At 44.4% G+C, this 11,367-nt stretch overlaps 2 protein-coding genes across 6 annotated transcripts in view; both read left to right on the top strand.

Moving 5' to 3' along the window:
• Nucleotides 1-6,528, top strand: part of ZBTB1 (zinc finger and BTB domain containing 1) — a 31,120-nt gene extending 24,592 nt beyond the window's left edge. For 4 of the 5 annotated variants that reach the window (XR_007204422.1, XR_007204423.1, XR_007204424.1 and 1 more), the window contains one exon: nucleotides 670-2,492. Coding sequence is in view for 2 of the 5 variants with exons in the window: in XM_048307900.1 (XP_048163857.1) it covers nucleotides 670-706 (37 nt within the window). In the remaining 3 variants the exon portion in view is untranslated. Of the gene's footprint in view, nucleotides 1-669; nucleotides 2,493-5,475 lie in introns of those variants that run through there. The other variant, XM_048307901.1, reaches the window with a different exon arrangement.
• Nucleotides 6,529-8,385: 1,857 nt separating this feature from the next.
• On the top strand, nucleotides 8,386-10,752 carry HSPA2 (heat shock protein family A (Hsp70) member 2). Its single transcript, XM_048307902.1, has one exon. The coding sequence runs from the start codon at nucleotides 8,469-8,471 to the stop codon at nucleotides 10,371-10,373; it is 1,905 nt and encodes a 634-aa protein (XP_048163859.1). The 5' UTR covers nucleotides 8,386-8,468; the 3' UTR covers nucleotides 10,374-10,752.
• The last annotated feature ends 615 nt before the right edge of the window (nucleotides 10,753-11,367 follow it).

The following is an 11,367-nucleotide window of genomic DNA, read 5'->3' on the forward strand; positions in this document are numbered from 1 at the left end:
TTGTCATGAATTAGTGTGGTTGAAAGAGACTTACAGAAATTGTAAATATTTATATAATTTATCTGCATTTAACCTAAAATTAGAATGTGGGATGTGTGTGGGTGTGGGTGTGTGTGTCAAGTAAATACGTAAGTTACCTCTTAGTTAGGCAAGATAAAAAAACCCACAACCAAAAATAGAGTCAAATATGAAGCAGTAAGAAGTATTCCAGAGTGGAGGTGTTCCAAGCTATGAGTGGCTGAGGGGAAATAATACTCGTGCAATTTTTTGAGCATCCACTAAGCCAAGCCATAAGCCACTGCTGGAAAGTAACACATACAGTATGAAAAATAACTTCTGGGAGGTTTGGGAAGTGAAGTCTTTTCTTCAGCAAATCTGTAGCTGTTTTGAAAACAGAAGGCAAAGGAAAAAGAAGCAAAAGTTTCTGAAACAAGATGACAACTTTGTTTAAGGTTGTGTTCTGGTGGGCTAGGGGTTGAAGGAAATGTATGGCTTTTAAAAAGAGTTCCTGACTGTGGTGGGTGCTCTGAATATAACTGAAGGATGGGTATTTAGAGCAAAACCACACATGGTGAGGTGGGAGGGACCACATCATGCTAGCAAATACAGTACTGCAGTGCGGGCTTCTGACTTTTAATATTTTTCTTGCATTTCTTTTCTGCATGGCAGTAGTGAAATAGGGACTTCTAAGCTTCTGAACAACTGAGAGAACCAGATTTGGAGAAGACATGAGGAAGAACTGGTCGGCAAAAGATTTCATAAAAACTCAGAACCTCGTGTGCCAGATCTGACTTGGCACCACCTTTGCTTTTTTGACATACTGCAGCAGTCGCAAAAGGCACCAAAGCAGTCAAATTAGAACATGCAGTAAAAGTTGTTTTGGACTCTTCTCTGTATTATAAATCTTACTTCCTTGTGACTATTACTTACACCTGTAAAAAACAAATTTGAAGTCTTTCATGGAGCAGACAGCCAAAAGAGGCAGATGCCAGGTGTTAAGGGCTGCACTGAAATGAATTTACAGAATTTCTATTCACACGCTGGAGTGCTCCTTTTCTGAAACAAGGCTTCTTAGAGTTGCTGTCAAAAACTGTTTAGATTTTTTTAGTTCAAACATTACAAGTGTATACTCATGTACAATGCTAAACTATCAAGTATTTAAAAAGAAAAAAAGAAAAAGGGGTGAAAAAAAAAAACTTAAAAACTGAGGACAGAGGGTCCCTGAGGAAGGACAGGATGGTGAGAGAGATCCAGCTGACTTGATTTCCCCTGCTGCCATGATCATCATTTGCAAGCTGAAGAGGACCTTCCATGGAGCACAGTGCTTGCATGTGGAGAGTAAAGAAATGGTGCTCTGGTCTTATAAAAAGAATCATGAAAATTTTTTACCAACAAGGAGATGAGTAAATGTGAAATAATCTTCACAGGGCACAGGGTGCACCTTTTTCTGGAGCTAAGCCTTGCAAAAGCTTGAAGAAGAGAATCAGGCGTTCATGTTCAGATTTGAACATTTTAGGAATACTAATGTTTCCAGCTAAATTAATGGGAGGGAAAAAACCCTAACCAAAAACCCAGTAAGGCAGTAAATGTTCCAAATTAGGGCAAGCATGAATTATAAAAATATTAATTTCTTTTGCTTCCCTCAGACAACAGTGGATCTATTTAAGACATGTAAGCAGACTAAACATGCTGATTATATTCTGCTGTAGTTATGCATCTTACTAATTCTACTCATGATTATAAAAGGATGTTTCATTGTTCACTATAACTGTTATCTCAAGAAGAGTCTGTCTATAATTTTATTTATAATTGGCATCATTTTCATTACTGTTGTTACAAAGTGTGTACAATATTGTCTGTATTGCAGCTTGTATAGGGCATGTGTCTGTGCTTGCTTTACTCTTTTTGAGTTTATAAAGTTGCTATACAAATGCAAGAAAAGATGTTCAGATATTTTTGAATGTGGTTGCTTAATCTAATTACGTAGCCCCCAATGTTTCAGCATATAGATGTTGAAGGAATCAGCTCTATTAACACATAACACCTTAAACATTAATGTAGGTATTTTAAAAGCCTTCAGTGCAGCACTGAAATGCTGACACTTCAGTCCCAGGAGCAAAGGGGAGGATGGTGAATATCTGGGCAAAGCTGGATACCACTGGGGACTCTGCAGGGAGAAGGCACAATATAGCTGGGATATCTAATAGTAAATGGGATGTCCTTTCTATAGAAAACATGAAGGACCTTCAGAGTAGACTACCACAAAGTAGACCACCACAAAGAGGAGAGAAGGGAATCCATTTATAGCATTGCCTTCAACAGTATACAAAGTGTAGGACATCTAGAACAGGCTGTGACTGTTCTGTAACTTAGCAATTACTTCTAGTCTATGTAGAGTATCAGTAAAGACATTCCAGGTTAGTTATCATCATCTTTAAAGCTTATTCTGTGCTTTGCGACAGTATCTTTAATAAAAAACTCTTACAAATCTGCTTATTATTCTCATTTAATTCCATCTTATACCTGAGTTAATAACAGTCCTGGCAACAGGGCTAAGTTCCAGTTACCACCTGCTTCATCAGCTCCTGTGTTTTTCCCATTCACCTGCTAATGACAAGAGGGAAAACAGAGATGAATAAATATCAAATAATCATAGAAATGAGAAAACAAGAGAAATTCATAGCATGCTACAGCAGTTCAATTATTATAAAAATTGTTCACACTAAGCATATCAGTAGATCTGAGAGATTAATCACTTACTGATCTCTGAGTATGAAGTATTGGTCTTTGCCTGAGTTTACAGTACACCATTTATCTTGTTTAAGTTCAGCATAATTTTCCAGCTTTACAGTTATTGCCAATAATTACAGTATTTTGTTTAACTCCATCACAGCAATTCTAGATAAAATTCTCTGTTTTCATTTATTTACACCCTGGACCATACAGAGTATCCTTTTAATATCTTCAAACAAGACCAAGCAGAGTTCAGGTACATTAACAGATAAGATTAGAATGCAGCATAATCCTGGCAAGGTGCAGAGGGAATCTGAAAACATATTATTTAATACGAACAAGTGCAAGCTGGAACCATTATCCGTGCAAGTAAAGGAACAGCTGCTTAATTTCATAGAATCCTAGAATGGTTTGGGTTGGAAGGGACCTTAAAGATCATCTACTTCCAGCCCCCCTGCCATGGGCAGGGACACCTTCCACCAGACCAGGCTGCTCAAAGCTCCATCCAGCCTGGCCTTGAACAATCCCAGGGATGGGGCAGCCACAGCTGCTCTGGGCAACCTGTGCCAGGGCCTCAGCACCCTCACAGTAAAGATTCTTAATATCTAAATTAAATCTACCCTGTCAATTTCCATTGAAAAGAATTAATGCATTACTTTGGATCACATTCTGAAAATTAATCTCCAACATCATGATGTTGCAAATAAAGGTAAAAACTGAAATGTAGAAACTGGAGTATCATTGTTCCTTCATGACCACTAAGGCAAGAGCTGGTAACATCTCCAGTTCTGAGCATAGCACTTGAAAACTAAGAAACAAGGTGCATGCAGAGAATCCAGGAGAAAGCAGTGAATGTCTGGAAACTGAGAAGACTTTGCTCTCAAGCACAGGTTGCATGATTTTAAGTTATTTTACAGAAGAGATGGTGGAGGGAAAACACAATGATTTTCATGTATAAAATCTGGTTACAAAGAAAAATGGCACAATTGTTTCTCATATCCACAGTCAATATGAATAAAAATAATTGCCTTAAATTGCAAGAAAGGAGATCTTGGTTAAACACAAAATGGGACTAAATGATCTGTTGAGATCCTTTTCTGATCTGATTCTGTGATTACTGGAAAATGTTCTGCTTCAAGTCACTTGCTTAGGACTGTCAGTAGAACAAGAAAAGGAGGCTGCAGTTAAAGGAATAGAGAACTGACTGCCTAAAATGCATAGCACACCAGTTTATCTAGTTAGCACTAGTGATACTAACTTCAGCTTTTAATCATGCCTCAGCAAACTGTCAGTAGTCTATGTAAATAAACGTGCTTAAAAATCACTTAATTATAAAATAATTGTTCCTTGAAGCATCAAGCATTAGTTTAATCAGTGTTGACAGCTTCCATGATTTTATTGAGTCTAATCAATCTGAGGTAGCCTGGTTTCAGTTGTGAGATGGTGTAATGAGCTATTTTATTTATTAAAAAAAAATTAGATCTGCAAATTACATGGAAAATCCTAAAAGTGTAATCTGAACATATGGTAAAGATGAAAAAACCAGAAGGTGAATAAAGCCACATATGTTTTTTAAACTCATAATTTTAAACTAGGTTTATAATTTTAGGAGATCTGACTCATGATTTTTGAATTCCTGGTTTGGCAGTATGAAATTACAGTGCCCTATATTCTGCTGTTCTGAATATTTCTATAGTACTGATCATGCATTTGTGTAATTTGCCAAAAACATGTTATACAGGATTTGCAGAACTTTATTTGTTACTCACAAAACAAAGGAGCACTTATTTAAGTAAGATGATGTCTTGTGGCTGCCCTTTAAATTAACAAGCAGCAGCTGTGCACAAAACCGGGCGGTATATAAATACAAAGTAAGTTACGTAGTTCCCCCCACATACACTATGGTTTCTAATGCAACCCCTTGTCAGAAGAATCTTGTCATTTTATACACTGGTAATTCTTGTCTGAATTCCAAGTACCAGACATACGTTCACAAATGTAAACGAGATGAAGAATTTCAGTGATGAAAAGGTATTGTGGCAAAGTATTACTTGATCTTAGAATAGCAGTTGCTTATACTTTTCTGAAGTGATTGGTGTATTATAAAGTAATCCATTCTCACTGATACAATCTGATCTATGCAATTTTTGGGATAGTTTTACAAGGGAAATGGGTATTAGGGAAATGGATATGACGGAAATGGATACCAGAATTTAAGGTCTAAGGTCTTCTGACTGCTAAACCTGAAAAAATCATTCATTGCATTTCAGCTTTATCTTAATGATCCAAGCAGCTGATGTCTGATCGAACTGTAACTTGGGTTCAGTCCTATTTTTATACTACATTGCCTCATGAAACACATGGGGAAAAAAATCTTCCTTTTATCAAGATAAAGATAAGGGTTGAGTTCTCAGTTCTGCTCCAGATACTGAGCTCTTGCTTCACTGAAGAAATCTAAATACCATCTTCATTTCTGGCTGGGTGGCGTAATGGAGAATAGCCTACAGTGTATTACATAATGCTGCCAAACAGGAGACATGGGTGCATAATCGATCCTGAACACAAATAAATGGATCAGAAAGAGGCCTGCCACTTCCAGAGGTGCTGAACTGCTGCTCTGGAAGTTGCTGTGAAAATAGGGCTTACAGATTCAGGATGGGAGAATAACAGTGAATGTTTTGTTAAAGGGAAAATCCGACTTGTGCTGAAGTCCTCCCCATAAAGCTCACTCTTTAATTTCAGAACCAGTTGGTTTGGCTCACCTGCATCATGACTGCTTATGAAGCAACATAAAAGGGAATCATGTGGCTCTTCCCATTTGAGAGGATGACTGCATGGATGAGTTGGTTCACAAACTGCTGACAAAAAGCAGGCTGGTAATAGCTCTGCTGAGAAGAGAGAATAAGTCTAATGAGGTTTTAGAGGTTGCTCCCTCTCATTAGACTGGACTTTCTCTAAGGACATCAGTAAGAGGTGATGGCAAGAGCATCACGTGAACTTCTGACTGATTAGGAATGAAAGCTTAAAAAGCAGCTGGGACCTAGGCATATCATTGTACAGAAGAAAACAGCACCTGCGTGCCCAGCTGGAAAAGAAATACTTCTGCAACAGCCTTAATGAAATATTTGGTAGCCTCAGTCCACAGACCTTTGGATTTTTCCTAAGGATGTCTCTACACCAGTAGCATTAAAATGGTGTCTCAAGCATTCCTCCAAGAGCTTTTCCCAAGATTTACTACAGCAAAATGATTCAAATCATGAAATAAACAGGACTGAGGGAGTATTCTGAGGGTGAGCAGTAATCCAGTCAATGCAAACACCTCTTTAGCAAGTTATCAGCACATCTGTGTATCAGCTCAGCCATATCAGGGCCACACTAGTTATTGGGCCAAGGAAACCCCAAAGAAGTTTTGTCTGGAGCTGTTGTACATATTTTGTGCCTGGGCTGATAAAACATACAGTTAAAAGCTTTGGGCTAAATAAATGAAATGAAATGTCACTTCTAAATCGGATAAACCTTGTTAGATTACAGCTATAGTTAAATGAGACATCAGATTAATTTTGCTGAAAAGACTGTTTATTGTGCCAATCAATATTGTGTTATTTCCTACCCCATTTGTTCTCTCCATTTACTGTTTCTATACATATGTTTTTGAGGCAGGAGTCTTCTTTTTACTCTGGAATAACAGGGTCTGAGTTTGTCCTGCAAACAGGGTTCTTGTGCATTATTAGTGTTCCTAAGGGACAGTCCTCACAAGGATACAAATAATAAACAACATCAACTTTTCAGCTGAAACAGAATTTATTATCCACCTCCCTGTGTATTGCTCTGGCATTTCTCCCTGTTCCACATAATACAGTCAACTGAATGAAGTGGCAGTGAATTACAGGAAGAGATGGTTTAGTGATGAATCAGTTACTGGTCTAACTACAAGAGAAACCGACACCCTTCCCATCAAACAAATATGCACACAGGATACACAGAGCAGCTCCTGTAGGCAGGGACAGCTGATGGTTCGCATTTTCCATTGACTTCTTTCGGACTTCTCCAAGGTCAGAACCCGTGTGAAAAAAAAGACCTGGATCTGTGGAAGAATAATAGTTATTTAAGCACGTACAATATGTATGGCCAGAAATTCAGGCTCTTCCATCACAAAACTACACACATACTGCACAGAAGAGGTGGAGTCTTCATGTCATGTAAAAAAGGCTTTGAAAAATACACTAATGGAAACAAGGATGTTTTTGAACAGGAGTTACAGTGCCTGTAATAATTGTGTGAATACAAATCACTCTGGGAAAAGCTGTAACACATTTTCTATGAGGCCAGCTTCTACTGCTGAAGGCTGGGGACAAAACTAATGAAAGATGATTTAAGTACATAGCGACTTTAATTCTTCTCTCACATGACTCCTGAAGTCTATGGATAGCAAACTTTTAGCGACTCTTTTAAAGGAGCTAAAAAGGAGCTACTCACTAAGCCACCCTGTACAAAAAAAATATAAGGATGGTATTTTGCCCTCTTTACTAGAACAGGAACATTTTGAGGTGTCTCAGAATAAGGAGGCATAATTTGGAGGAACCACAGCAGATTTCAAGGTCTAATATATTTTCATCAAAGCACTTTTCCTAGCTCCGAGTTAATAGCTCCATAGCTTTTACTAAACGTAGGCGTGACGCCATCTCACATTAGCACAACAGACAAGAATTTGGAGGCGGTTCAAGAATGGTCACCACGCAGGAACACGCAGCAACAGGGCCCCCAAAGCCCCACTGGTGCCATTCCCTGAGTTCTGGTGCCGGGGCAGGAGGGGACAGCCCAGTGCCATTCCCTGACTTCTGATGTGGCGACAGGAGGGGAGAACACGGTGCCACTCCCTGAGTTTTTGGTACCGGGACACACACGGGGCGGGGGTGTTGTCAGCTCGCCAAGTTCGGGCGAAATAAGGCTAAACACGGGCTCGGCGGGACTTTCCCTCAGGCACTTTCCCGCTCGGAGGTGTGTGAGGGGAGGCAATCCGCCATGACAGCTCGGGGGTCGCCGTGGCGGCGGCGGGGTGGCGGCCGTTCCTCTCTGTCAGTCGGGGGGGAGCTTGAAGGGACGTGTGTGTCTGTGTCAGGGAAGGAGGGCGAAATTTCTGCCGCCCTGCGACCAAATAAGGGTAAATTCCCCAGCGCCGGGCTGAGCGCTCAGGAATTACAAACACGGTGCGGCACGAGCGGCCGCGAACCCGCAGCCCCCACACCCTCCGGGTCCGAGCGGGCGGAGCGCGGGGGCGTCCCGTAGCAACCGCACAGCCCCGCCCCGCCGGCCCGCCCCCTCCTGCTATTGGACAGCGCTGATGTCAATCTCCGGCATGACATCATGTCAGCTGGAACTTTCTGGGTGAGGTTCGCGGCGGGGGCGGGGCGAGCGGACAGCAAGAGCGCGGATTGGCCGAGCGCGATGGCGCACGAGAAAAACCCGGAAGAGTCTCGGCCCCCGGGAGGGCGCTCGCGGTTCTGATTGGCCAGACCGTTGGGGGCGGGCAGTACCCGGCGGCTCGCGGGGGCGATTGGCCAGAAGACTGTTCGAGGGGCGTCCGGATTGGCCGTCAGGGTTCTGGCAGCTTCCAGAAGCGGCAGCGGCGAGTATAAAACGGGCGGCGGCGGCGCAAGCCGAGCATATCGCGCCGCGGCGGCAGCGGGAGCGGGCGGGGAGGACACGGGCGAACAGCAGCACAGACAGCCGACACCATGACTGCCAAAGGGCCGGCGATCGGCATCGACCTGGGCACCACATACTCCTGCGTCGGTGTCTTCCAGCATGGCAAAGTGGAGATCATCGCCAATGACCAGGGTAACCGCACCACTCCCAGCTATGTGGCGTTCACCGATACAGAGCGCCTCATTGGGGATGCTGCCAAGAACCAGGTCGCTATGAACCCCACCAACACCATCTTTGATGCCAAGCGCCTCATCGGCCGCAAGTATGACGACCCCACCGTGCAGTCGGACATGAAGCACTGGCCTTTCCGTGTGGTGAATGAGGGTGGCAAGCCCAAGGTGCAGGTGGAGTACAAGGGGGAGATGAAGACCTTCTTCCCAGAGGAGATCAGCTCCATGGTGCTCACCAAGATGAAGGAGATTGCGGAGGCCTATCTGGGGTGCAAGGTGCAGAATGCTGTCATCACAGTCCCGGCGTACTTCAATGACTCCCAGCGCCAGGCCACCAAGGACGCTGGCACCATCACTGGCCTCAATGTGATGCGTATCATCAACGAGCCCACTGCAGCTGCTATTGCCTATGGCCTGGACAAGAAAGGAACCAGGGCTGGAGAGAAGAACGTGCTCATCTTTGACTTGGGAGGGGGCACTTTTGATGTGTCTATCCTTACCATTGAGGACGGGATCTTTGAGGTAAAGTCCACAGCTGGGGACACCCATTTGGGTGGGGAGGACTTTGACAACCGCATGGTGAACCACTTTGTGGAAGAATTCAAGCGCAAGCACAAGCGTGACATCGCTGGCAACAAGCGAGCGGTGAGGCGGCTGCGCACGGCTTGTGAGAGGGCAAAGCGCACTCTCAGCTCCTCCACGCAGGCCAGCATTGAGATTGACTCTCTCTTTGAGGGCATTGACTTCTACACTTCCATTACTCGTGCCCGTTTTGAGGAGCTCAATGCTGACCTTTTCCGTGGCACCCTGGAGCCAGTGGAGAAGGCTCTGCGTGATGCCAAGCTCGACAAGGGCCAGATCCAGGAGATCGTGCTGGTGGGTGGCTCTACTCGGATCCCCAAGATCCAGAAGCTGCTACAGGATTTCTTCAATGGCAAGGAGCTCAACAAGAGCATCAACCCCGATGAGGCTGTGGCTTATGGCGCTGCCGTACAAGCAGCTATCCTCATGGGAGACAAGTCTGAAAACGTCCAGGATCTGCTGCTGTTGGATGTCACCCCTCTGTCCCTGGGTATCGAGACGGCTGGAGGAGTGATGACTGCTCTCATCAAACGCAACACCACCATCCCCACCAAACAAACTCAGACCTTCACCACCTACTCAGACAACCAGAGCAGCGTCCTGGTCCAGGTGTACGAGGGTGAGAGGGCTATGACAAGGGATAACAACTTACTGGGCAAGTTTGACCTAACAGGTATCCCCCCAGCACCCCGGGGAGTCCCCCAGATCGAGGTCACTTTTGACATCGATGCCAACGGTATCCTGAACGTCAGCGCTGTGGACAAGAGCACGGGTAAGGAGAACAAGATCACCATCACCAATGACAAAGGTCGCCTCAGCAAGGATGACATTGACCGTATGGTGCAAGAAGCAGAGAAGTACAAAGCAGAGGATGAAGCTAACCGGGATCGGGTGGCAGCCAAGAACTCCCTCGAGTCCTACACTTACAACATGAAGCAGACAGTGGAGGATGATAAATTGAAGGGAAAGATCAGTGACCAGGACAAGCAGAGAGTGCTCGACAAGTGCAAGGAGGTGGTCTCTTGGCTCGATCGCAACCAGATGGCTGAGAAGGAAGAGTACGAGCACAAGCAGAAAGAGCTGGAGAAACTCTGCAACCCGATCGTCACAAAATTGTACCGGGGAGATGGAGGGGCTGGGGCAGGCGGCTCTGGCGGCCCCACCATCGAAGAAGTAGATTAAAGAGGACTGAAGTATAGACTGGTTTATGGACAGTCACTCCATTCTTTGCTTTGTTTTTTTTTCTAACGTTTAAAGAAAACGTCCTTGCCGATAACAGAGTTTATTCTGTTGGGTGTGTATAAAGGCAGATCTGTCAGCTTGGTTTTGATAAGAGGGAAGGCACGTCCTGCTTTATAAGGTTAGTAATAGACAAATTTTGTTAATTCAGATACAGCTGTTTTTACTCTGGATGTTTGTCTCTGTTTCTTCTAAAGTAACCACTTGACTGTTGCAGTTGAAAAGTTCCAAGTTATGCATGAAAACCTATACAGAAGATAAAATTTGCCAAATTTGGCTTCTGGAAATTTTGGTAATAAATAAAATGTATTAAAAGCATAAATCTATCCTTTTTCTCCTCTCTATGAAGGGGCAGTAGTGGGGTTGGGGTGGCGGGGGGGGGTTGAGGAAGACCTTTCTGGTGGTGTCTGTGGCTCTGGGTGGTGACAGCAGTGGAGCAGGGGGGTGTTGGGCTCCGGAGGGGTGGCTGATAGCCCTAGAGTGGCAGTGGGAGAGAGCATGGGGGCTTCCTGAGGGGAGCCCAGTTTGGCATGGGAACTGGGGAGGAGTGTCCTGGTGCTGCAGCGCCCCAGCCCCGTGGCAGGGGCAGTGGGAGTGTGGCTCCCGGGATTTTGACAGCAGGGAAAATTTCCCCGGAGTTGCGTGCTGGTGCTGTTTCCGGGCAGGACCTGCTCTTACCCACAGCTGGTGTCAGGGGCTGCAGTTCCGTGCTTGGGAATGCATTTGTGTGCGTGCGGCTGGGAGAGAACAGCGGGGAAGTGAGGACAACAGAAATAGTCCTGCTTGGCAGGTGGTGGGGCTTGATAAAATAAAGACCGGTTTGTGGACAGCTGTACAAAGTGCTGAGTTATTCTTGGGTTGCTTGTGTGCACGCTGAGCTTTCAATACTTAGAGTGAGTGTGTTTTTCTCCTCTTAATCAAAAGTCGAGTTGGCAAG

Source organism: Corvus hawaiiensis, chromosome 6 (genome assembly GCF_020740725.1).
Source record: "Corvus hawaiiensis isolate bCorHaw1 chromosome 6, bCorHaw1.pri.cur, whole genome shotgun sequence".
Classification (NCBI taxonomy): Eukaryota; Metazoa; Chordata; class Aves; order Passeriformes; family Corvidae; genus Corvus; species Corvus hawaiiensis.